Raw genomic sequence first — 27,108 nt, 5'->3', positions numbered from 1 at the left:
AAGTCTGGAGGCCTGTCTGGAAGAAGCTGTGAAGGATATCCCCAAATTCAGGCACCATCAAACTCCACTCTATCTGGGTGCTACTGCAGGCATGAGGCTCTTGAAGTCAGTAAAAATTCAAGACATTATATTACACTAATATTACAACCACGCTCTTCGCCAGTTATCCATGAATGCATCAAAGTGAATATCCTGTGTTAACAGTAGCTCCTTGGGCTTCCCATGAATGAAGCTGGTAGCGGTAGCGTGCGTATGTGTGCGCGTGGGTGCGTGCAGGAGGGAGAGGAAGCGAGACATGTTACCATGCGAATGATATGTCAGAAGCTCAGACCAAACCCACAGCCGTCAACTATGTAATGCACGCCCTTTATTTCTGTGTGCTTCCTTACTGGGCATTAAATGCTCACGCGCTTGTACGCAGAGCATCCGAGCGCACAGGACCAGTATCCAGTATGGGTCTCCGGTACGCCCAAACCATCCCTGCGTTTGTGCTGCTGATACTGGCAATAGTCGGGATACTGCTGGTGGTCCTTCCGGCTAAAGAGATTGAGATGGCTCCTGAAAACATGGTAATAAAAAGTTTTATTATATGCATCATCTCATAATTGGCGCACCAAAAGTTTTTTGGATAACTGCCTGTGAATAAATATTCGATTATTATTAATTAATAATTAGAGTTATAGTAGGATGGATGTAGCTGTGTTATAACAATTGAATGTTACTAATATTTTTATTAATAATATTTTCATACCATGTGCCAATATATTTGACCTTTTGGGGGGGTTTGTACAGGTTTTTTTAAGCTGGTATGCTTTTGAGTTTGTTCACTGTATTAGGGACTGTACGAAAATTATTGGAGGGGTCAGGAAAGGGGGAGGGTTTTGTCATTTTTCTTTGGCTGAAGGTAGGACAGTCTGACACTTGGATGGGAGGGGAGATAACACGTTTTAAATTGGGGTCCACAATTTCCATTCCCATTTAATGCTTAAGTTATATTATTTTAACATATTGTGGGTAGGGTGTTGCACTTTGCACAAGTTTCAAAGAAAACATTAATTACCCTGGGGAGGGCTTGTGAAAGATAAGGTTCAGTTCCCCCTCACCACTCCAATATTTTTGTGAAGTTCCTAAGTGATACGTTAAAACACTATTTAAATGGATTCCCCAACTGTAGGTTACATATTAAATGTCACTACCCACCAATATGCTATATTAAAATATAGTGATTTACAAGTAACGTGTTTGCTGAGACCAAATATTCAAATATAAGCATAAAATGGTTACAGTTTTGAGCCTCATATGTTCTGATCTGAACTTGCTCAGCCATACGTCTGTATGTCAGCTAAATGCTCAAAATGAAACTTGCAGTTCTTTCCGCATTTCCTGACACGCTGTGGTTGCCAGCTTCAAGGTGACTCGCAGAAGGAAGTGATGCACAGCACCACTGAATAGACAAGACAGAAAGAAACAGACAAAAAAGTGTGAGATAAAAGAAGTAGTTTTTGTGTTTATTTGAGGTGCTTTCTGAGAACATATTCATGTGCTCTTCCTTTTGTTAATGTCGCAGACACAAATTTTAAAAGGATACATAAATTGATCTCATTCTGCCATATGTTGCCTTTGCCCTTTGCCTACGGAATAATACTTGAATAGAATGTGATGCTTTGAAGTTGTCCTTGCAAAAGAGCACACAAAGGGAGACAAATACAAATACCTTAGTAAATAAAATGTACACAAAAAATAACATTTCACACCAATTTGTTTTACAGGTGTATTCAGTGAACCTGTGTTATCAGAGGTGCACTGAGGTATTTCATATATGTCATATTAGGTCAATATGATACATCAGCAAAACAATAATATTGGGGTAGCCCGATAGTTCAAGTTCTGAGCAGCATTATTAATAGCTAAAGGTACTGGAGGCATGGAATAATGTTCTGGCACCATATTGTATGTTTCTGACATTTAACGTTCTGTCTGTTTCAGTATGGAATCATTCTGGATGCAGGCTCATCTCACACCTCCATGTTCATCTACAAATGGCCGGCTGACAAACAAAATGGCACTGGTATTGTTACCCAGCACAGTGCGTGTCATGCAAAAGGTGAGCTCCTCCCAGTGGGTGAGACAAGGCTGGCATAATGAACGCTGTATCATCGCTTTAAAATAAAGGCTTCAAAGGCTGATACTGACAACAATATGCGGGTAGTCCTAAACCCACTATGGAACTCCCCTTAACTATCTACTGTACCATGCATTTGGTTGGTAGAAGTAATTGTGGTTAGCCTGCAGCCTGAAAGGTACTAGAACTAGCTTGAGAATTCTTGTTCAGAGCAAAATAGTATTTTGCCTTAAAAGCAGCAAGTATTCAGCATTTTCTAAGAACTGTGTTCTTGTCAAAGTGAAAACACTAAAACTCTCCACTGAAACACAGATTAATCAAATCCCTCTCAGGTTAGATGTCAGTCTAACCCTATATTACAGTAAACGATCAATTTAACCAAATTTAAAAAATATATATATATTTTTGCATTTACCTCTTGTGGTATCTAGCCATGTAGATAGTTTTGGTTTAATTTGCTCAGGTTTTGAGATATCATTCTCTGAAATTTAACCTTCATCGCAATATGGTGCAGGTCAATTTGCAGTGCTCACAGCATTTACAAATAAAATTTGAAAAAATTGCATTCACCTCCATTACAAATCTCCAAGATATATTTTTCTAATCCTGGTCAAGTAAAACCAAAACAATCTGCGTGGCTAGATACCGCCAGAGGTAAGTGAGAAAATATATTTGCCTGAACCGACCTTTTAACCCCAGACTGTCCTGGAGGTAAAAAACACTCTCACTTTCACTTCCACAATGCCATCCTGTAGAAACTTATCCAGTGATGTCAACATGCTATGTCTTGTGCAATAATTTTGCTCCCAATTGGTCTACTTCTTCACCAGACAGCTTTGTTTTCAGAGTTTCCTTAGAAACACCAAGGTCAGGCTGAGTTCTTTGTAAGCAGAACTACTTTCTCTTCTGTCAAGGTGGAGGGATATCCAGCTATGCAGGTGTTCGTGGTGGTGCTGCAAAAAGTCTTGAAGCCTGCCTGGAACAAGCTGTGAAGGATATCCCCAAATCCAGGCACCATCAAACTCCACTCTATCTGGGTGCTACTGCAGGCATGAGGCTCTTGAAGTCAGTAAAAATTCAAGACATTATATTACACTAATATTACTAACCCACACTCCTTATCAATTATGCATGAATGCATTAAAATGGATCTCGGAAGTATTTAATATTGTGTTATTCTCCATTTAATTCTCACTACTCTTTAATAGCATAGTCAATGCCACAGAGGCCCGGCAGTTACTGAAGGAAGTGGAAAACAAACTGCGGTCTTACCCTTTCAAATTTAAAGAGGCAACCATCCTGAGCGGACAGGAGGAGGGGGCGTATGGTTGGGTCACAGCCAACTACTTACTTGAAAACTTTGTCAAGGTGAGCTCCAACTTTTCTGTTTTAAAACAGTGTTTTAAAACAGATTATTTGTTGGTTTTATTTAATTTCCACAGTCTGGTTCTGTCCAAGGTTTCTGCCCTCTTAAAGGAAGTTTTTCCTTGCCACTGTCACAAAATGCTTGCTCATGGTGGGATTTGTTGGGTAATTAATATTATAAAGAGTACGGTCTAGACCTGCTCTATAGGAAAAGCGCAATGAGATAACTTCTGTTATGAATTGGCGCTATATTAATAAAATTGAATTGAATTGACATTATGAACAAAACATAATTACAGTTACAGTCAAAAAAAGCACATTCAGGAGCTGAGTAATATAGGAGTAATACAATTAATAAGGCAATTAAATCAAGTGAAAGTGACATAACATCAGTCTCATTAACAAGAACTGATTGTAAGTATTAAAGGGTAATTCCAGTATTTTTAAACCTGGGCCCCATTTTTACATATATTGGGGTCTAAATGACTAATAGTTACAAAAAGTTTTGGAATCTGTCCAGTAGACCACCTCAGCCTGCAGCCGCAAAACAGGCTGCAATGGCTGCAACGTAATCCTTGTGGGCAATAGTGGTGCTAGATTAAATGTCAGGGAATCACCCCTCAAGTTATTAGAATTCATTGTCTGGGAAACATTACTGCACCTAACTTTGTGCCAATCCATTTGACCTGCTGGTGGTGCAAAGTGTTTTTGGCTGGATGTTATCTTCTGAGTAAACTCAGTGTTCAGTGTTGGAATATTTGTATTGTCCTACATCAATTCAAATTTTTATGTCCTTTGTTGCCATTCAGTATGATTTTGTCGGGCGTTGGCTGAAACCAGACAGAGAGACAATTGGAGCTTTGGATTTAGGCGGAGCTTCCACTCAGATTACTTTTGAGACCTCGGAGAAGGTGGAGAACAAGGATAATGTGATGGAGCTGAAGCTTTATGGACAAACCTACAGACTATACACCCATAGCTTCCTGTGCTATGGCCAAGAACAGTTCCTAAGGAAACTACTGGCTCATCTTATCACGGTACTGTTAAAAAAGTGTATAGACTAATAATTATGGCTGTTGTCAAGAAACATCAAGATTTTCATGATTTCTGTCTTAAAGATTCTCTTTCTTCTTGACCACCTGTGAGGTCAGAGGTCAAAATCAGCTAAATAACAGCACTCCTGGACCTCATAAAAATTCACTGTCTTGTTGCAGTATACTTGCCAAACAGGATGCTTGAACCAGAGTGCCCTGAATGAAGGGTGTGCTGCACATCGACTCCACTAACCTGCTGCACCAAATTTGCTTAAAGGAATAGTTTGTCATTTTGGGAAATAGGCTTAGTTGATTTCTTGCTGAGAGTTTGATAGGAGGATCAGTAATACTCTAATGTCTGTCCTTTGAATATGAAGCTGGGGCAGAGGCAGATTTTGTTACTGTGGGACAGAGCCAGACTAGCTTTTTCCCCCTATTTCCAGTCTTTATGCTAAGCTAAGCTAACCAGCTGCTGGCAGCATCAGATTTAGCAGACAGAAATGAGAGTGATATCAATCTTCTCATCTAACTTCAGGCAAAAAAGCAAATGAGCTTATTTACCAAAATGTCTAAAATATTAGAAGAACCTGATACATTGAAAGTCAAGAAATTATCTGTCTTGGGCTTCAAAGTACATTTGGAATTGGTTAGTTGTCAAACCAAAATTAATCCTGTTTATTAGTCATTCTAAAAATGTTGTAGATAAAGCTGTGCTATTGATATCTGCTTTTAACTAAAATACACATTGTATGATTGCACATAGGGAGTATAAATACTACAAGCCACTGTAAAGTGCTTATAAATTGTGAACGTTTACCTATTCTACTAGTTTATTTGGAATTATACATAGTAGAAAAGTGTGTCATATGCTGCGATTTCCTTTCATATTTACCAGAAGAATGTTTCACTTTTATCTTTTTGCCTCTTTCAGAGTCAAGGTATGAATCCTCAAGTGAACCATCCCTGCTATCCACAACACTTCAACATATCTATCAAGCTGGGGGAGGATGTCTTTGATTCTCCATGTACTAAGAACTACAGACCAGCCCAGTTTAATCCCCAGATGTCTGTATCTGTAGTGGGAACAGGAGATTACCAGAACTGCCTGGACAACATAAAAAAGATGTTCTCCTTCGACAACTGCTCTTACTCCAAGTGCTCCTTTGATGGAGTCTTCCAGCCCAGCGTAAGAGGAAGCTTCATGGTGAGGGATCCTTTTAGGCAGAGACAGCAACAACCTATAGCTGAAGGTGTAAAAGTTACAAAAAAGTGAAGAATAGCTTTTACTCATAAATCAAACATTTGATGTTCACGTTTGTTGCATTTTTGGGGTTTTTGGATTTCTGTGGGTGTGAACATTTTTGCTCGTATAAATATTGTTAAAGTTGCAATGTTTGCTAATTCTCCACATCATAGTGTATACCTATTTAACTGTGAATGTCAATACTTTACATATATCATAACACACTACTTCCTGGGGGGAAAAAAACATTTTTATTGAGAAATAGTAATATACAGCTTGTTGAAGAATGTCCTATCATATACAATATAACCCGCAACTACACCGTTCAGTTTGTTTAATACTGAAATGATAGCTGATTCAACAGAAACCATTCCACATCAGCGGCAGCCATCTTGATTGTTTACGAAAATGTCTCAGCGGCCAACAAGGCGTGCTCCTCTGTACAGTCATCGTATCAAACCTTAGATAAACGGTTATGATTGGCCCGACCAGATCCAGGACGGGTGGAAATCTGTCTGAATGGGAGGGGGGCCAGACGCATCTGTCGGAGCAAATAAAACATAAGCTTTGTCAGAGGGGCAATTGGTTTCCTTTCTTGCCTTCTTACCAATTTTTTTTTAAAATTTTTAATCCAAAATTTGTGAAGCTCAAGATTATGCCCAAATGAACTTAAAAAGGTTCCGCCCCATGTTACTGTCCTACTACAATCACTTTATTAAAACGTCAGTGGTGTAGTGGTGGATACGCTGTGACCATCCATCCATACCCTCCACAAAACTCACAGGTAATGGAATGATAGCAATGGAAGGGACTTTATTTATCTTTTAAGACAGTGCTTCTCTCCAGGCTTGGTGCTGTTACCTGGGAGGAGGCACTGCCCTATAGGATAAAGTCAGGCAACAAAAGTCTGTGCACAGGAAATGCCATAGATCTCAGGAAAGATTGCAACATGATTGCTGCAGCCTTGCTCTGCTCTGTGTTGGGATTTGCAATGGTTAAAGGCACCCACTTGTGTAGACGCGATCAATTAATTATGGCTATGGCAAAGATAATCATAAATAACATTGATGAATAAAGTCTTCGGGGGCACCACTCTTAAGAAAGAATAAAAATGAAATACATAAAATACACTAAACGATCAATTTGGAACTCAGATTAATAATTAAATTAATAATTATAATCAGAATTACCACCAATCGCTAGTAGGTTGACATCCGGGTCACAGGTCAGACTGGCCAAGGCTGTGTTCAATGGCTCTCAGGATTGTGGGACAAAAGAGAATGCAGTCTCCTAACGAAAGTTCAGTTAACAATCATCCAAATGAATGAATTCATCCCAACAGTCCCAACATCTGCAAGATGGAAACCAATATGTATCTCTGGGTATTGTTAGCCATGCTAGCAGAGTGGGTCTAGCGATGTCAATCTGTCAGTCGGTCTTGTCCTCCATTTTGGTCTAGACTGAAATATCTGAACAACTATTGGATGGATTGCCATGACATTTGGTGACCAAATATGTGCAAAACTAACTTCATCAGCCTCAGCTCTACATTATACCTGTGAAATATCAGCATGTTAGCATTGCCATTGTGAGCATTTTAGCGTGCTGACATTAGCGTTTAGATCAAAGCAACGCTGTGCCTATGTACATCCTCTCAGAGCTGCTAGCATGGCTGTAGATCCTTAGTTTTGTTAGGTAGGCCCACTGTAGATGTAAATCTGAGTTTGACAAACCCTGTATACCTGTGTAAACGCACCACCATACTCTTTTGTCAAGTGCCATAGAAATGCAGAAGGCAAACCTCTTAACTCTTAATTTTATTTGGGAGGGTTGCACATCCACTTTTGAAAACATCTAGCTCTTTTGAGTTTGAGTGTACTTATTGTAAGTCACTTTGAACAAAGGTATCTGCCAAATGAATGTAATGTAATAAAATAAAATAATGGAATGCAGAGATCTGTCACAAGTCCTAAGGGATCTTACAAATACACAGTATTTGCTGTCAAATGTTGTTTTTTTTATGCTTAATTATTCGAATGAATTTCAACCTAAACAGTATGGTTCAAGAGTGTGTGACTCTGGACTGACTCAGTGTCCCCTCTTCTCCACAGGCATTCGCTGCCTTCTTCTTCACTCACAGCTACATCAACCGCCTCACCAACATCCCCATCACTTCCCCCAGTCGACTGAAGGAGGCAATCCAACTCATCTGCAACATGACCATCTCTGAGGTACTATCGAGCACACAGCTCTCTGAGCCTAGCCCCTAATAAATATAGATTCTCAAACATGTTTATATTTAAAACCACCAAATAGGCCAGTAGAGTCTCATTCTCACAATTGAATATACTAGAAATTTCTACAAGATCAAAAGGATTAAGGATTTGAATAACAAAATAAAAATCTTAATCTACTATATTTCCACTCACAGATGACTGAAAAGACAAAGCAGCCAGAGAAATACATGAGGAATGTGTGCGCCGTCTCCAACTATGTCCAGGTCCTCTTAATGCAGGGCTACGGTTTCAATGAGCAGTCCCTTCATTCCATCTCTTTTCAGGAAAAGGTCAGGAGTAAAGGAAATAAATGTAACATTTTTTTTTCATCATTTGCTGGGATTTCAGTCTGTGTTCAAACTACTGACACCTATCAACAGCACTGTCTTGGTGATGGTGTTCCATGGTTTCACTGGGTCCCCTCTTGTGTTTTTGCAGGCAGGAGGAGCATCTGTAGGCTGGGCTTTGGGGTGCATGTTGAGTCTGAGCAATATGGTACCAGCAGAGAGACTTGGACTGATGAAGGCTCTGCCCTCAGGGCCCTGGGCTGGCATTTTCTTCCTCTTCATAACCTTTCTCCCCCTTGCATTGGTATACCTACTGATGATCTACAGAAACACAAGAACTAAAGAAGGCATGGTGTAAGAGTGGGTGACACACCTCACAGTCCAATTCATATTTCTCTTAGAGTATGCATAAATCTGTCTAAAACTCTCAGTCTCAGTTTTGAAAAACATTGCAAGTACATTTTAGATTTTTTTTGTTGCTCTTTATTCTGTGTGTATATGTAAGTGAAATCAACAAAGCAGTAAAAGGTGTCCTATTTTCTTTGCAAATCCACAAATTTTCTGCTTGCTTCTGGAGACTCAGGTCAGTGTGTGTAAAATTAAACTACAGAATAAACCATGTTTTCTATAAATGTTTCAGATTCATTATGTAATATTACACCCACTTATGTCGACCACATTTGACTTACTTTACTTACTACTCTATGTTTTCTCCTTGTTGTGACAGAAACAGCCCACATGTCCTTCAGAAGATGCCAAAGGCAACGTTAACAGACACAATTGCCTACAAATTATGAAGTAACAAAACCCAAATCATTTATTTTCCAATGAGTCCTCAGCTGTGGTCCATGGGTCATTTTTCTTACCCAGATTACCCATTACCAATTTGAATCAGCTGAATAAATCTGTCACATAGATATTTTATGGCTCCTGGTATAACTAGGACCAGTTAGGTGCAGATTAAGTTTCTGGGCTTTCAATTTAGAACTGTATTCACTGGGGCAAGCTAAGACAATAAGTTCTAGAGATTCTGCTGGCTTTTTATTCCTCAGTGAAATTAGTTATTGGTCACCAGTAAAAGTAATAACTACACAGTCTCTAAGTGCTTAAAGTCATTTGAAGCCACCAAACAACGATTAAAACTTTCTGTGGAATCCTGTTTATGACCATTATCATCTATAATCATGTTTGTAATTATCATTCATAAACATAAATACTCCTAATGAGTGACACATTTAAAGTTCAGGATTTAGCCAATACAGCAGACCAAGCAGTGTACAATTAACCACAAAAAATGTTTTTAAAAAAGAGCAATATGCCCTTTGTTTCCCTCAGAGCATGAATGAAGCATGGAACTATTTCGTCACTGGTGTTTCTGACGGACAGTTTACAAAGTTGCTACACAGGAAGTTTGCTTTGACAGCGAAGCGCATAATGTGTTCGTGTATTTTGTAGCAAGCAATTATCTTTTCGGCTGCAAATTCACAAGTTAGAATACTTTCGTCACACAGAAATCTTGAAATTGATGATTAAACAGAAACGAAAAATGTTCGCGGGGCTGCCTGAGCTCGGGATATCCAACGGCGAGGATCTTAAAGAAACTCTCACCAACTGCACGGAGCCTCTGAAAGCCATTGATCAGTTTCAGGTAACGCTTCTTTAAAATGTGTTTGTTTGCTAAACAGCTCATTTAAAGGTCTGTTCTCCGAGACATGTTGAGTATAAATTTGGAATACCAGCCTATGCACCCAAGAGTGTCCCAAAAGATGATCATTATCTAACGTTACCGGTATACTTTGTGCCGTGTTAGCTAGCTGCCTGTCTCTGTTGTTAAACTCGCTAATGCAAGCAGCATTGCAATTATTTTATAATTAAATGTGGATGCAATTCGCAACAAGTTTTAGTTAACGTAATTGGTAATAAGCTACCAAACAGGTAACGATAGCCAGCCCACGAGTTACGACAATTTCGGTATGCGCGAGATTCTCAGTGCGGATGTAACGTTATTGGTGTGAATCACAACAAATGTTCATAAACAAAATCTTTATTGGTGTGAATGCTAACATATGTAATTTATTATTATTCCGCCGCGTTTTTGGCACTCAACTAGTTCCACATCTTACAACGTAGAAATTTCATTCAAACGTGAAAATATTAAAACTCAATTAGGACATTCCGTCCCTATTAAGATTTTTGATAACTTTCATACTTGACAAAATATTCCAGGTTTTCCAGGAAATTTTCCGCATTAAGGATGGAATGTTAAAAATGTCCACATTTACCCACTTTTGCAGCTCTTAACTACTAATTTATACTTTAAGCTAAAAACTCCATTCAAACATCAAAATGTTCCACATCTTCCCTACATTCTTGGTATTATTCAACTTTCAAGTCCCATTAAAACTTGTCAAAGTACTCAACTTTGTTTGAAGTAAAGTTATAATGGAACTCAATTAAAAAAACTTTCAAACCCACTCATCTTCAACCTCTTCCCACTTATTCATACATTCTCGTAGACACTCCATTCAAACGTTAAAACATTCACCATCCTTGGGACTTTATCACACTAATTCAACTTTTTCATAGCTTTCATACTTTATACACATTCACAGTTTAAGTTTCATGCAATTTTCAGTCGTTTTCTGAGTTTATAACGGGTGTGTGTGGAGCAGAATGTTCAGAGATAGAGTGGGGACATAACAGAGTGCAGATGATCTGTAAAGTACATGCACCTCCGCTTATTACTATTACTTATTACATATTTGGTGACACTGTATTTTATACTGTACTTTCATCATCAACCAGTAAACCCACTTGGTACCCGACACTTAGTTTATCTTATACTTATACCGAGCTGATACTTAATTTATTTTCTGACCTGTTTTATAGTGTTTATAGTGTATCATATCGTTTATTAGTACTTTCTCCTGTGTGCACTGACGTAAAGGCAAGCTACTGTAACAAAGAGTTTCCCTACGGGGATCAATAAAGTATTTCTGATTCTGATTCTGAAAATCTTCTAAAACTTGCTCCCATTTCCACAGTTTTCACTCTTCATACATCATTTTACATCAAACTGTAGGAAAATTTCTTCTGGTCACAGACATGTAACTATGGAATCGAACAGACTCACACAGTTGGCACAGTCAGCTTCAAAGTGACAGCAGTGCCAGCCGACTGCCAACTGCCAGCCAACTCAAACCCTAGAAGCAGGGAAATATGGTCTGATGGACCAAAATGAGGACGGGGGAGGTCTTTGTACCTGCTAGGAATGCTCGTGTAAACACAGTCCAGTGCATGTGGACATGCTGGTGAAATTTAGGTTAAGTTCTGAGGTCTGTTTGATTAAAATCACCTGCTACAACATTAGGGTAGTGGAATAGCCTTAGGTCTGACCTGGGTTAGCATAGCTCTTATCCCAGCTCTCTTCCCTCTCTTCCCTGAGGTGTTTTCTTAATTTTTGTGTTGACCAACGATTTAATATCTGAATTATTATGTTTCTTGGAATAGTGTAGTTACTTTTTCACAAGGGTGTTTTGTTTTTAAGATGGTCCTTAATGTCTGGTTTTCAGTTTAAAGTCCAAATATGCAGTATAAACAGGGTGTATTAATAGTTCAGCTGGTGCTTACCATGCTGCGTCCTTTCTTCTATGGAGAGATTGACAGAATAATCTTAATTCAGCCTAAGCACTTTAAGTTTATTCCATTCTTAAATGTTATGTTTTAGAATAGGTTATCTTGTTATTCCTAGAAATTATTACAGTCAAAATGAGCCAGAGAGACTGTATAAAGCAGTTATTAAATAAAGGGACGCTTGTTATGTCAAATTTCCTAAAAGATTTCACAGGTGTGTTAAATGTTTTTAGTCGTGTTCTACCTGATATTAGCCATTGCAAATAAGCAAGGGAACATTTATTCAGATCTAACTCTAAATCGACCAGCTACAGCTCAAAGTAATCCCTGATGAGTCTTTGATGTGTTACATGACTGCAGATGGAAAATGGCATCCTGCTGCCGACCCTCCAGTCTGCTCTTCCCTTCCTCGACCTCCATGGAACGCCTCGGCTGGAGTTCCACCAGTCTGTCTTTGACGAGCTTCGAGAAAAGTTGACGGAGCGAGTCGCCACCATTGCAGAGGGCAAGGACGAGGACAGGTGTGGTATCAGTTGTTTGTAACTTTAAGTAATGTTTTCTGAAGGAACCAGCTTGGATGCTATCGTCCTTTGTTTTCATTCAATCTACTTACAGATACGGGAAGCTTGAAGAGCTGCTGGAGAAGAGCTTTCCCCTTGTCAAAATGCCGTCCATTCAGCCAGTGGTAATGCAGGTGCTGAAGCATCTACCCAAGGCAAGTGTTTTTAGGGCTATTTCTCCCCTGATGAAGACTACAAATAGCATTATATTCCAAGGGTGTATGCAGTATTGACCTTTAATCAGAAGTGCTGGGGTCAAAGACTTTGTTTATTGTATCATGTTAACATGTGTACAGTCACAGACATTACATTTAGAATATAATACCCCATTCAGACTGACAACTGATGGTCAAACCTGCATCAGTGATTTATCTGAATGGGTCAATGAGCGCCAGCCGACCGTTCCTAACGAGCCTCCCCCTGACCAGGGTTGAAAGAGGGCTGGAAGTTGCCCTGCTCTGGTAGCAGGGTCCGTATTCACAAAGTATTTTATTTTACCACTAAGAGAACAGTTGACTTCATAAAATGACAATTTTACCTGGTTATTCAGTGATGACCATAAAATCTGCTTTATTTTTTCTTTATTTATTATATTTATTTACTTTATTTGCATTAACCAAGATTCCATTATAAAAAAAAGAGCAGCACCTCTTTACTGCATATTTGTGCTACCTTAGAGTATGCGTTACAGAAATTAATCAGAAATGCTACAGTGTGCTTCAATTAAATTAAATTTTATTTATATAGCGCCAATTCATAACAGAAGTTATCTCATTGCTCTTTTCTCTTAAGGGACTTATTTGGGCAGCCTGATATAAGGAATTGTAATAGTCTAACCTAGAAATAACAAATGCATGCACTAGGTTTTCTGCATCATTTTGAGAAATGATGTGCCTGATTTTGCAATGTTGTGTAGGTGAAAGAAGGCAGTCCTTGAAGTTTGTTTCATGTAGGAGTTAAAGATAACTCAGAGATTCCTTACGGTGGTGCTGGAGGCCAGTGAACGGAGGACTCATCATTAACATGTACAAACTGAGATCGATCTGATAGATTTAAACCAGCTTAATGCGGTTCCTTTAATGCCAATTGAATGTTCCAGTCTCTGTAATAAGATGTGATGGTCAATGGTGTCCAATGCAGCAGTAAGATCTAACAAGACAAGTACAGAGACAAATCCATTGTCTGATGCAATTAGAAGTTAATTTGTAATTTTCACCAGTGCTGTCTCTGTGCTATGATGCACTCTAAATCCTGACTGAAAATCCTCAAATAAACTATTGTTATTTAGAAAGTCACACAACTGTTTTCTCAAGGATCTTAGAGAGAAATGGAAGGTTAGATATAGGTCTATAGTTGGCTGTTAATAAAGACAGATTGATCATATCCAGTAAAGAAGTCCTAACAAAGGGTAAAACGTCTTTAAGCAGCCTAGCTGGAATGGGGTCTAAGAGACAGTTTGATGCCTTAGATAAATTAATCATCAAAGTTAGTTGAAGAAGGCCGATAGGAGCAAAGCAGTCAAAATATAACTCAGGTTTTACGGTTGTTTCTAAGGTTCCTGTGTTTGAAGATAAATCAGTACCGGTTGAGGGCAGGACGTGATGAATTTTTTCTCTAATAGTTAAAATTTTTAATTTTTTATTAAAGAAGCTCATGAAGTCGTTACTACTGAGGGCAATAGGAATATATGGCTCAATAGAGCTGTGATTCTCTGTCAGCCTGGCTACAGTGCTGAAAAGAAACCTGGGATTGTTGGGGTTTTTTTTGTCATCATTAACCCCTCTGTTAATGATGAGTAGTAGGCTGCTCTGGCATTATGGAGGGCCTTCCTACGTGTTTTAAGACTATCTTGCCAGACTAAACGAGATTCTTCCAGGTTGTTGGAACGCCATTTCCTTTCAAGTTTTTGTGATGTTTGCTTTAATTTGCGAGTTTGGGGGTTATACCATGGAGCTAACCTTCTTTGTTTTATTGTCTTCTTTTTTAGAGGGGAAATAGAATCGAGTGTCGTTCACAGTGAGCCTGCAGCGCTATCAACAAGATGATCAATTTTGGAGGGGCTGAAATTAGCATAGGAGTCCTCTGTTATATTGAGACATAGCATTGAATTAAATGCAGATGGGATTGCTTCCTTAAATTTAGCTACAGCACTATCAGATAGACATCTAGAGTAAGAGTCTTTGCCTAATGGCGTGTAGTCCAGTAATAGGAGTTCAAAAGTTATTAAATAATGGTCCGATGAAAAAGGATTCTGTGGAAAGACTATTAAATGTTCAATTTCAATGCCATATACCAGAACAGGGTCGAGGGTGTGGTTAAAACAGTGAGTGGCTTCATGTACACTCTGACAAAAGCCAATCGAATCTAATAATGAGATAAATGCAGGCTAAGGCTATTAATTTTAACGTCCACATGAATATTGAGACCACCTACAATTATTACGTTATCTGTTTTTAGGACTAAATGATAAAAACCCTGAGAATTCAGATAAAAATTCAGAATAAGGACCAGGAGCACAGTACAGTATAACAAATATAATTGGCTGTTGTGTTTTCCAGGTTGGGTGTGAAAGACTAAGAACAAGGCTTTTGAATGAGTTATAATTTAGTTTAGGTTTAGGGTTGATTAATAGGCTTTAGTAAAAGATGGCTGCAACTCCACCTCCTCGGCCGGTGCCTCGAGGAATGTGAGTATTAATATGACTGGGTGGAGTGGATTCATTTAGGCTTACATATTCTTCATGACCCAGCCAGGTTTCAGTAAGACAAAATAAGTCAATATGATACTCTGATATTAAATTGTTCACTAGTACAGCTTTAGATGACAGAGATATGATGTTTAAGAGTCCACATTTAATTCTCCTATTTTGTTGTGCTATTTCAGTGTTTTTGTTTAGGTTTTTATGTATAACTCCTCTTACGATAATTTTTGGTTTTATTTAAGTGGTTGGGGGGTAGACACCGTCAGTAGGGAGTTTTGGGTGGGTAACTGCTCTGGAAGCGCAGAGAAGCATGTAGGACTGCAACTCTGCTCTCGAGGTCCCTCGCCCACCATTGTCTCTCTCTCTGAACACAAACCAAAGCAAGCTTCTTGGTATCATGAGCTCCGCCTGGATAGTGCCAGGTTTCAGTGATATTTCAGGCTGACTGTGGAGCAGTTTGACCGGTCTGATCACTGGATAGGCCACCATTGCGTGGCATTGTGTTGCGTTTCTCCAAAAGTTGTTTCATATGTCATCTTTAGGTTGTCCTCTGTCCTCTTTAGATTTTGAACGTAAATGTAACAGTTTTTTGAAATGTAAGTATGTGAACATGAGTAAAATGGACTTTAAATACAGCGTTTTGGTGGTGGGTTGAGTTTGAGTGAGAAAACAACTGATGAAATTTTTATTGAATGCATTTTGTGTCAAAGCAATGAGAAGTTCTCCACAGTTTAGTCCACATTGACTCCTGTTGTACTGACTCTGTGAAGAGTTTAAGAAAGGGGACGCAGAATAATTCTGTATCTAAAAACAAGTATATACTACTATATATGTGAAAAGACACGTAACACTTATGCTTGTGTTACCATGGTCTAAAATGTACAACGCTCTAAGGAAATAGTGGCTGTCAATTTCACCATTACACACCGGTAAGCTCAGTATTTAAAACGGGTGAGAGTGCGTAGGTTAAAATAAGTAAAGGTCCTTATGCTGAATTGCTGGTGATGTGTTTAATAAGTTAAAACAATAGAGGCTCTGTGAAATGTAACGAAGAAAATCATCCATGTCCAGTTCAGAAGTTTGCTGTAGTGGTGGAGTTTATTGAAGCGTGCTGGCACACTGGTGAACTTACAGGTACCAAGCGGATCTGAGCCGTTGAGCAGGCCCCGAGCAAATGAAATGGAAGCACCGGAAACCAAAGCAGTGTTTCGGCAGTATGTAAATAATAATGATCAAAGGGTAAGGGAAGGCAGTAATCAGACAGAATGCAATTACAAATGGAAACAAAAGGCAGGAAGGGGGGCATTTGCATTCAGACTTACAGGGGGCAAATAGTTTGTAGGATCAAAGGGTCAAATTAGAAGGGGGCAGGAAGGACATACAGTTGACATATGACAAGATCAAGGGACCAATCAAGGCTGGACGTTGCTCTCAGATGTCACTTGATTACCAGATGTCACATGAAGTCAAGTCTTTGCTGTCCAAATGTGTATTTCTTCATCAGTGGAAAAATGCAGAGCAGGCCCAGTTGATTTTGGATCATGTTGTCAGAAGGACAAGATCTAAGTGACTTTATCCTATGATGACACATTCTTATCCTGATGGAAGTGCTTTTTCCCAGAAGGAAAATATTTTGAAAAAATGCTGTTCCAGTAGAGTTTCACGCAGTTGGAGAATCTATGACACACTGAAGCTGCTCTGGAGGCTCGTGGTGGAACAAAACCTTACTAACACACTTATGTTAGTTTTGCTTTTTCATTTGTAACCCTTCTGTATCTTGTCATAAACTGTAGTGAAGACATTCTGACCTGTTGATGGTGCTAGATGAATGTCATTAGGACGCAGCATCTGGGAACCATGTCCATTTCATTTGGTATAGAGCAAATTGTTGAACCAAAATCTTAGCTTAGCAGAAGGTGAAGAACTCCCCTTAATCTTGATCATGTGCTCCATTCTGCAGGTACCAGAGAAGAAACTGAAGATGGTGATGGCTGACAAGGAGCTGTACAAGGTGTGTGCTGTGGAGGTGAAAAGGCAGATCTGGCAGGACAACCAGGCACTGTTTGGAGATGAAGTGTCACCCCTCCTAAAGCAGTACATTGTGGAGAAGGAAGCAGCTCTGTTCAGCAGCGACCTCTCCATCCTGCACAATTTCTTCAGCACTTCTCCCAAAACAAGACGCCAAGGCGAGGTGAGTCACAGTCATCAGATTAGATGTCTAATAAACACTAACCAAAGTCTTTGAGACATGAATCCCTGTGTGAGATGATGGCATTGTTGACGCTGTTGTTGTAGGTGGTCCTAAAGCTGACCCAGATGATTGGAAAGAACGTGAAGCTGTATGACATGGTGCTGCAGTTTTTACGAACACTCTTCCTGCGAACGCGAAATGTCCACTACTGCACGCTGAGAGCAGAGCTGCTCATGTCTCTTCATGACCTGGACATCAGTGAGATCTGCTCTGTAGACCCCTGCCATAAGGTGAGGACACAAACAGTTGATGGTAAATCAGTTTAGTAACACCATAGTACCACTGAAGAGCCCCAAACCTTGTATTTCCTATGTTTTAGCTTTGTGTTACATGTTTCTCTCTTTTGTGTTTCTGTTGTGTGATGTGACAGTTCACTTGGTGTTTAGATGCCTGTATCCGTGAGAAGTTTGTGGATGGCAAGCGAGCCAGAGAGCTGCAAGGTTTCCTGGATGGAGTGAAGAAAGGACAAGAGCAAGTTCTTGGGTAACAGATGAGGGGATCGTTTAAGTTTATGAACAGAGCTGTTCATCTCTGATGAATGGCTGAATTAAACTTTAGAGAGTTTCTATGCATTCCAGGGACCTGTCCATGATCCTGTGTGACCCGTTTGCTTGTAACACCCTGGTTCTGAGTATTATGAGGAACCTTCAAGAGCTGCTGAGTCAGGACGCTTTACCCAGGGTGAGCATACTGTGGATGAGGACGCAGGCGACATGATACACAATCATGGTGATGGTGTCATGGTATTCTACTGATTGACAGCTGGTGGTGATGCGGCAAGAAAAAAGCGGCTTTGCAAATGTTTTATAAGGAAGGAAATGCAATTCGCTTCAATTCAGTAGGCTTTATTGGCATGACATTTGACATGTGTTGCCAAAGCAAAATTACAATTATTTTATGCATCCAACATGTTTGACTTCAGTGACAATGTGTTTTGATGAGTAACACTAAATGTAAACATAAGTGTGTTCATTTACAAGAAAACTCCACAGGGCGCATTTAAATATCAAATATGAATAGGGATGAAATGATCTAACAGCGTCACTATAAAGGCAAGACTGTAGTGGAGGCACTGTAGTGAATAATGAAGTTTTGGTTGTGTGACCAAAGTAGTCTTCATTAACCCCCACACGTAACACACTATCACCTGCATTGGTGCAGCTAAGTCACATGATTTATTGTGTTTTAAAACACCTCCTTTGGGCTGATGGATCACTTTAAAGGCTAGACTTACTGAAGTTATGAGATGATTTGTGCTGTGTGTTTATTAATTGTTTAGTCTATAAAATATAAAAAAATGTAAAAATTTTAATGCATTTTTAAAAAAAAAAAAAAAAAAACGAAAAAGGCTCATTACAATTTCCCAGAACTGAGGTGATGTGTTCAGATTGCTTCTTTTGTCTGTCTCAACAGTCAAAATCCAAAAATATTCAATTAATGATGATATAAAACAGAAATCTTCTCATTTGAGAAGCTAGAACAAATGCTTAACCGATTATCAAAGCTGTAGGCGAAAAAGTTTTGCTTGATCAACTAATTGATTAATCAACTAATTGTTTTAACACTAGTATGCACATAAGAATTGACGTTGGGGCCGCGTTAGCTACAACTACAGTGTTTTGTACCACAAAAACACATTCATGATCAAGATCACCATAATAAACAACAACTTTTTGTTTTGCACTAAGCCTCATAATAACATAAACATTACATAAAACCTGATAGTGGACTAAATAGAAATTATCAGTTGCAATTAGTAAACTAATATTTAGTTGAATATTGGATTACATATTTTAAACCAATGGCAACAAAGCAGAAACAGAAGTATTTGACTACTGACTTGCATAAAACAACCTCACCCACCAATCTAGTCCAAACACAGTCACAATATTTCTTTTGTTTAAAGGTGTATGATGTAGGACTGTGACACACACACACGTGCACACCCTCAGAGACTGCTACCACAGACATAATTTCTAAACACGAAGTTTTAGCATCCGTTTATTAATATTTCTAACATTAACTTAACTTTATTTTAAATATAATGCTGCTTTTACTGCTGTTTTCTGGTACTCCTTTTATTTATTTGTTTTATTTTAACTACATCGGAAGAAACCGTGTGAAATTTCATTGTACCTGAGTATAATGACAATAAAGATCATTCATTCATCAAAAGACCGTTGTATAACACCAAGGCCTTTCCAATATGTGCGACAGACTGTATTGTGTTACTGGATAATTTGTTTTTCAATGACAGCTACTGTGAATTCTAACAAGTAGGTCTATCTGCGGGTGCACAGTACTACAGGACACGCCTACTACATGATACGCCCTCGAAACAGTCGCAGTTTGGTTAGGTTTAGGCACCGAAACTACTTGGTTAGGTATAAAAGATCATGGTTTGGGTTAAAATAAGTACGTTAATCCAGGAAGTTATCTCAGAGGATGTGTCGTGTAGTAAAGTGGGTGTGTCATATAGTAAAATCGGTGTATTGTGTAGTCTGAGACTGCAGATAGACCCTTCTCAATTCTAAAAGGCAGAGAGTTTTTCCACCTTAATTACATATTATTTCACTATAGAGTTCCCACACACCACCCCATTGTATCAACAAAATATCATGTTGTTGTATCTGTTTGAGAACAGGACAGTCCAGACCTGATGCTGCTGCTGAGGATGCTGTCACTGGGTCAAGGGGCGTGGGACATGATTGACAGCCAGGTCTTTAAAGAGCCTCGTTTGGTACGTACAATATGTCACCTCAGGTGTATCTGTCCATCAGTTCATAAAATCATATCAAGTTCTAAAGTCACTGTTAAAAAACAATCTGTATGTAAAAGGTTCAAAATCAAGTCATTTGTTGTTCACCCTATTCTGGTTAGAAGCCAGGTGAAGGTCATTGCATTAAAACCTATTTAAATAAATTGACCATAAGTTGTTGACGTTCATTTGTCTTCCTGTGTGCCTACTCTAAGGATTTGGACGTGGTGACCCGCTTCCTGCCTGCCATGATGTCAGTGGTTGTTGATGATCACACATTCACTGTAGAACAGAAGCTTCCCAGTGAGGAGAAGAGTTCGCTATACCCCACCACTCTGCCAGAGGCCTTCAACAGGTAAAGCACTGCAGGAAGAGAGAGGCTGATTTAATATAACATGACTTCATAGAAAGTTGTTTTCATCAATACCAGTGTCTCAGAGAGTTTGATAATGGAAATAGTCTTTAGTTGAAGTCATTGCATGTTCTTTAGTAACAAATTTGTTTAAATCCGTGTTAGTGAGGCCAAAATAAGATACTGATTAAACAGCATGATTATCACACAGGTGTGCCTTGGGCTGGTCACAATAAAACAGGGATGTGATTTTTCCAGATTAATCCTGAATTCCGGATTTCCTGACCTGAAAATGTGACCCACGTGAATCACGCAGCTCCTTAAAAAAAAAAATGTCTATGCTAGCTTCTCTCTACCTGTTTGACCGAGGGCGGGGCTCAGCTCCTACACACACACACACACACACACACACACACACACACACAGCGGACAGCAGACCAGAGAGGCCGTGGTGGAGACAGTGAACCAGGTGAAGTGATTGTAATGTTTTACTAGAGTAAAAAGTAGAAAAGAGGTATTTCCACCTGCTTTGTCTGCAGTTGTTATGATCACAGTTTGCTTGTTCATCTAATAGTGAATTGCTACGAACGAGCTAAAATGAAAGCTGTCTATATGTAGCCTATCTGTTATCTTAGTTTGCCATGAATCTTAAAATTTGGCAAATTGTTGTAAATTTAACTACTGGCTGAGACGGCAAACACCCCCCACCCCCTCCCTCCAAACCAATCCCTCCTCTCTCTACAAGTGGTACCTGCAGGCAGAATCACACCAGCAGCAGAGGGAGGAGTATGGATACTGACTGATGTCTGTTCTTCATTCTTTCTAAACTTCACTCATTATTATACTGTCATTTTAGATTTGTTTCCAGTGAGATAATATTGAGTGTAAATAGTGACTTTTCTGTTGGAAACTTTACTGTTGCTGCTCTAGAAACAATATTTAGTTATATTTAAAATATAAATCAATTAATAATTAATATAATAATCCTGTTCTGAATTTATTCTTTATTAAAAATGCAAATTTAAAAAACCCAGTTCTTTAGTAATGAGAAAGAACTGGTAAGAGTGTGGAAAAGATAGATACAATCCTTTCCTGATTTTTTATTTTTTTTGGTCCTTTGCCAATCACATGCCTGAGGCCACTCTAAAATGTGCAGTTTTTTCTTGAAAAAAGACATTTATTAGGCACTGAACTATGGATTTTACATGATCACAGATACCCCAAAGAACAACGGGTGCCTCGTGTAATTGATCGGGTTGTTGATTGTGCCCACTCCTCTTCAATGGCTGTGTGAAGTTGCTGGATATTGGAACACGCTGTCATACACGCCAATCCAGAGCATCCCAAACATGCTCAATGGATGACATGTCTGGTGAGTATGCAGGCCATGGAAGAACTGTTTTCAGCTTCCAGGAATTGTGTACAGATCCTTGCAACATGGGCCGTGCATTATCATGCTGCAACATGAGGTGATGACAAATGATGAATGGCACAACAATGGGCCTCAGGATCTCGTCACGGTATCTCTGTGCATTCAAATTGCCATCAATAAAATGCACCTGTGTTTGTTGTCCGAGCTTATGCCTGCCCATACCATAACCCTGCCGCCACCATGGGGCACTCTGTTCACAACGTTGACATTGGCAGTCCGCTCGCCCACACCCGACACCGCACACGCTGTCTGCCATCTGCTCAGTACAGTGAAAACCAGAATTTATCCGTGAAAAAAACATTTCTCCAATGTGCCAGACGCCATCAAAGGTGAGCCTTTGCCCACTCAAGTCGGTTACAACGAGGACCTGCAGTCAGGTCAAGACTCTGGTGAGGATGACGAGCACGCAGACGAGCTTACCTGAGATGGATTCTTTTTTATACAGAAATTCTTTTGTTTAGCAAACCAGCTGTTCAGCTGTCCGGGTGGCTGGTGTCAGACGATCTTGCAGGTGACGAAGCCGGATGTGGAGGTCCTGGGCTGGCGTGGTTACTCGTGGTCTGCAGTTGGGAGGCCAGTTGGATGTACTGCCAAATTCTCATAAACGACATTGGAGACGGATTATGGTAGTGAGATGAACATTCAATAGACAAGTAACAGCTCTCTGGTGGACATTCCTGCAGTCAGCATGCCAATTGCAATTTAAAAACTAAAATAAAACTGTACATTTTAGAGTGACCTTTTATTGTGACCAGCCCAAGGAACACCAATGTAATAATCGTGCTTTTTAATCTACATCTTGATATGTCACACCTGTCAGGTGGATGGATTATCTTGGCAAAGGTGAAGTGTTCACTAACATGGATTAATCTGGAAAAATCACATCCCTGTTTCATTGTGACCAGCCCAAGGCACACCTGTGTGATAATCATGCTGTTTAATCAGCAAAGTCCTCACTAACATGGATTTAAACAAATTTGTGAACAAAATTTGAAAGAAATATGACTTTTGTGTGCAGAAAAAGTCTTAGATCTTTTATTTCAACTTACGAAAAATGAGAGCAAAAACAAAAGCGTTGAGTTTATATTTTTGTTCACTGTAAGTACATTATTCTTTATTTGTTGGTGTAACATGTGATTGGCTGTGTGTTACTAACCTCACCTCTTTAGTGTGAACGTGCTCATAGCCAGATCGGACCACTGTTTAACAGTAGGTTTGATGAGACTCCTGATCTGGATCATAGCATGACTGTGAGACGGCCCAAAGATCGTGAAATTAGCAGCTTTCAAACATCTCTGGAATAAAAACTACCATAAACTGGAAGTTCAAGGCACTCTTTGTAATGCCCCTTCAATCAAGGATGTTTTTCCTTCTCTAAAATGTCTGATGTGAATTATGAAAAATGCTTCAGTGACAAGTGTCAGTCTTTGTTGCTTCCCCTCAGGTATCTGCAGGAGAACAGGGTGGCCTGTGAAATGGGTCTTTACTATGTCCTCCACATTGCCAAATTGAGGAACAAGAATGCTTTACAGAGGTTACTACCTGCCCTGGGTGAGTATCGCTCCTCCCCTGAATTTTGTGTAACATATGACAAGTCCTAAAATATCTGAAACCATATTATCCAAAACACAGCCTTTTTAAAGGTCGCAGCCCTAATCCAAAATGCAGAAACAACTCTTTTTTTCAAAACAATAAAATTGAGTCTGACATTTAATTTTATTGTCAAAACTATTCTGATGTGACAGTTTTTTCTTCATTTTATTTTCAAATTTCATTCAATGTGTAATTGACAGAGAAAGGCACTAACACTGTATGGGTTAGCAGTTTGATTCTTTGAGTAGGCAGTAAATGATACTCGTGCTGCCAGGGGCAGGATCCGTTTCTGCCTGGGCCACCTGTGCTGAAAGAAGAATAGGATCAGTAGTAAAAGAAAATACAGCAAAAGACATCCATTTAAAGTAGGAACTACAAGACTTCTCAAAATAAGACTTGGATCTCTGCTGTTCCCCCACAGTGGAGACCTACAATGACATGGCCTTCGGCGACATCTTCCTGCACCTGCTGACTGGACACCTCACCCTGCTCTCTGATGAGTTTGGATCAGAAGAGTTTTGTTCAGTTGTTTTTGATGGCTTCCTTCTGACTTCTTTTTCCAGGTGAGCTGATTCTGGCAGATCCTAACCTCATGCGTGTAGTCCACTTCGTAAAGTTCCACACAATTTTAGTGCATCGTAATCATAAAACACAAAGTAGACTGAAACAGACACGAGTGTCCAATTGCCCCCTAACTGATACACACACAGAGCATTGGGCTGGTGTTAAATGGCATCACCACTCTCAGGGACCCTTCAACATTATTCTTGTTACATTGAACTCAAACATCTCTGCCATGTCTCTTGACAGTTTCTGTTTTTGTCTGAATATTTTCCAGTAAAGAGAACGTCCACAGACACACCCTCCGGATGTTGCTGCATCTACACCACAAAGTGCTGCCATCATACATGGAAACCTTGCTGAAAACTCTTGAACCTCCAAAACAGGTTGGCTTCACTTCTACATTCAGCTTGTGCTTTGTAGTGATTGGTAGAATCAGCAAGAGGTCTCCCTATCCTACAGATCCGCAGTGACATCATCACATCAAAAAGCCACTGCGTTTTAAAATACCTCATTTATATCAACCGAATATGAGTCTTAAGCCCTATTGGGATGGAATTCATTTGTCTAGCGGGAGGTGGGGTGATTTCAATGTTACCTTCCTTGATCAGTGATTTAAATCCTGTTTGGAGTACATATGTCTAAGATTTTTTAACTCTAACCTCAAGTAAAATTGCAGCCCCAATTACCGACTGTAACTCCCATGATTTAAGGCCAGTTCAGAGAGACACTTTGCATTTTAAAAGTGTACCTCTGAGTTTTTATACAGAGCTTTATTTCCTGTTACTGGCTTTAGAAAGTAGAAAAGAATTTTACTAACCTGATAGAATTTGTTAACTTCAGTTAACTCATACAATGAAGGAAAAAGTACCTTTTTAAATAATATGAATTACATATTTTATTGATTACAATAATTAAATTACAGCTAAATATTTAATGGTAAATTATACCAATATTAAAATTCATACTAAGCCCGCCAGCAATGAAGGTCGCATGGTTTTTCCACAGCATGTAATTTTCTATTACAGAACAACGTTTATTACAGGGGAGGAGGAGAAATATTTGATTACCCATGGAACATTAATCCTGTCTGATTGAGGCTTTAGACTGGGGAAACCATGAAAGACATTTGCCTTTGTCGCCTGCTTGAGTGGCAGGTAAAGTAATAGATTGCATACAACTGAACCTGCCCATTAGCATCACAGCCATAACCAAAATGATTTAATTGAACTTAATTGTTCTCTGGGTTATGTTCTTGCTATTCAGTCCAGTAATTCAAGTGCATTTAACATGTTATACACACAATGATACATATTTACATACAGATTGGGCTGGTTGATATGACTGAAAACATCATGAAAATAATCAAGATACCATGATATGGCAAATATTTTATATAAGTCACGTATAAAATAATCAAACTAATGTTCAAACCAGTACACCATGTTCATTACATGAGACCAAATTCTTCACATGTGTACAGCAAAAACTTGTTTTTAAATACAACTTGCTCAGAATCAATCAAGTGGACAAATTCGTAAAAATGATAATGTGATCATTCCATCATATCATCAAAACATGATTCTGCTGAAAGTCGAAAAACCATAACATTGATCACTGTATTGCCCAGCCCTACGTGCGTACATTTTCATTTACTCCATCAAAGAGAAAACATACCAGAACAACCAAAGGGATGAAAGATTTTCTTTTATAGAATTGGAATGCCTCTTTTTGAAGTGTTTCGCAGTGATAAATCTGTATCCAGTCTATGGTCAGGACCATTAAAAAAACTACGTTATGCTACTAATCTTCTTTAGATTGGAAATATGCTGTTTGTTCCTCCTCTAGCTGTCTTTCTCTTGAGAAGCTGCTATTTTGAAACAACATCTAGCCAAAATCTTAGATAACTAGCATCAAATTACAACATGCCCTGAAGCGTCCCAAACATCAGTTAAAGTTCAGCCAATTTCAGGAATCCACACACAGGGTCTCAAACTGACACGGACTTAAACTATATTATCTATCCAGTTAATAATTTCAGTAAAAGTTTGACATTGCAGCTTTTAAACAGAGCAATGTCAGCGTTTGGAGTGTTTTATGTATTGTATGTACTGACACTTTGTGTGATGCTGTGCCTCGTGACCACAGAGCAGCGAGCCAGTGAAGGAACTGTACACCCAGCTGACGGAGAAGCTGGACGCCCAGAAGAAGAGCCCTCCACCACCAGATGAAACTCCATCCCTGGATCTGCGGCTGCACCCAGTGACTGTCCCCACCACCGCCTCCACACCAACCACGCCTCTCTGAGACAGAGCAGAAACAGAGAGTTCTCCATCAGTGACTGGCTGTAAATACAACCACCAGTTGGCACGTGAATTTAGTCTGGGCATTTTACATTATTGTTTGTTGTATGATTGTTTGTTTGTCTTTGAGGGGGGTCTTCCAGCTCTGACAGTGTAATTCAGCTGCCAACAATTTTTCTTCAAGGGGGGATCATTACTTTTCTAAACTTTGTGCTCTTGAAGAATTGTCCAAATATACAGTATTTTCATATGTAATTGGGCTATCAGTGTGTTATATTTGAATTGTCAGTAGTGCAACAAACCTGTAAATAAATGATTATTTAGAAAGTGGTGTTATTGTGTTCCAAGCAAAGTGACAAGATACAGTGCCACATCTTATGCAACACCTCTGTGCAGTCACTTGATGAGAAGCACTTGACTAAAACTGAAAAAAGTCTGGTGTCATTGTTGGCCATCTCCCCTGGTAGCCACACATGTAGGCAGTGTGAAAGAGAAACAGTTAGTGTGTTTTACTGTGCTCAACATACTGAGGACAACTTCACTGGTAAGAGCTTTTTAAATAACAATGCCAATAGATTTGCATTTATTTGTTTGTTTATTTGACAGCTTCTTAGCTGTACCAGAGTTGGCTATAAGC

The 27,108-nt window shown here is 39.3% G+C and overlaps 2 protein-coding genes across 4 annotated transcripts; both read left to right on the top strand.

Moving 5' to 3' along the window:
• Nucleotides 1-225: 225 nt before the first annotated feature.
• LOC122876073 (ectonucleoside triphosphate diphosphohydrolase 2-like) lies at nucleotides 226-8,959 on the top strand. Of its 3 annotated transcripts, XM_044195963.1 has the most exons (10): nucleotides 228-569; nucleotides 1,770-1,808; nucleotides 1,987-2,104; nucleotides 3,037-3,187; nucleotides 3,331-3,490; nucleotides 4,297-4,524; nucleotides 5,453-5,725; nucleotides 7,876-7,995; nucleotides 8,196-8,330; nucleotides 8,479-8,959. In XM_044195963.1, the coding sequence occupies exons 1-10, from the start codon at nucleotides 315-317 to the stop codon at nucleotides 8,683-8,685; spliced, it is 1,686 nt and encodes a 561-aa protein (XP_044051898.1). In that variant the 5' UTR covers nucleotides 228-314; the 3' UTR covers nucleotides 8,686-8,959. The 3 variants fall into 3 exon arrangements, with proteins under 3 accessions (XP_044051900.1, XP_044051898.1, XP_044051899.1); XM_044195965.1 differs by lacking the exon at nucleotides 1,770-1,808 and having other exon boundaries at nucleotides 226-569; nucleotides 8,483-8,640; XM_044195964.1 differs by lacking the exon at nucleotides 1,770-1,808 and having other exon boundaries at nucleotides 249-569.
• Nucleotides 8,960-9,695: 736 nt separating this feature from the next.
• Nucleotides 9,696-26,798, top strand: nelfb (negative elongation factor complex member B). The gene is made up of 13 exons (XM_044195961.1): nucleotides 9,696-9,975; nucleotides 12,321-12,481; nucleotides 12,576-12,675; nucleotides 17,182-17,412; nucleotides 17,517-17,702; nucleotides 17,843-17,955; nucleotides 18,051-18,153; nucleotides 20,117-20,212; nucleotides 20,446-20,585; nucleotides 23,459-23,565; nucleotides 24,029-24,170; nucleotides 24,446-24,554; nucleotides 26,317-26,798. Exons 1-13 carry the CDS (start codon nucleotides 9,853-9,855, stop codon nucleotides 26,473-26,475), a joined length of 1,770 nt encoding a protein of 589 aa, XP_044051896.1. The 5' UTR covers nucleotides 9,696-9,852; the 3' UTR covers nucleotides 26,476-26,798.
• Nucleotides 26,799-27,108: the final 310 nt, after the last annotated feature.

This window comes from Siniperca chuatsi, linkage group LG5, assembly GCF_020085105.1.
Source record: "Siniperca chuatsi isolate FFG_IHB_CAS linkage group LG5, ASM2008510v1, whole genome shotgun sequence".
NCBI classification, from domain to species: domain Eukaryota; kingdom Metazoa; phylum Chordata; class Actinopteri; order Centrarchiformes; family Sinipercidae; genus Siniperca; species Siniperca chuatsi.
This window is presented reverse-complemented; position numbering and strand designations above follow the sequence as displayed.

What these genes read in the sequence shown, in the direction of transcription:
- LOC122876073 (XM_044195963.1), top strand. Translation starts at nt 315, where the DNA reads ATGTCAGAAGCTCAGACCAAACCCACAGCCGTCAACTATGTAATGCAC. An exon ending in GCAGGCATGAGGCTCTTGAA is followed by an intron (nt 3,188 to 3,330) that starts GTCAGTAAAAAT and finishes ACTCTTTAATAG; the next exon opens with CATAGTCAATGCCACAGAGG. An exon ending in GCAACATGACCATCTCTGAG is followed by an intron (nt 7,996 to 8,195) that starts GTACTATCGAGC and finishes TTCCACTCACAG; the next exon opens with ATGACTGAAAAGACAAAGCA.
- nelfb (XM_044195961.1), top strand. Translation starts at nt 9,853, where the DNA reads ATGATTAAACAGAAACGAAAAATGTTCGCGGGGCTGCCTGAGCTCGGG. An exon ending in TCTTTAAAGAGCCTCGTTTG is followed by an intron (nt 20,213 to 20,445) that starts GTACGTACAATA and finishes GCCTACTCTAAG; the next exon opens with GATTTGGACGTGGTGACCCG. An exon ending in CTGCCAGAGGCCTTCAACAG is followed by an intron (nt 20,586 to 23,458) that starts GTAAAGCACTGC and finishes GCTTCCCCTCAG; the next exon opens with GTATCTGCAGGAGAACAGGG.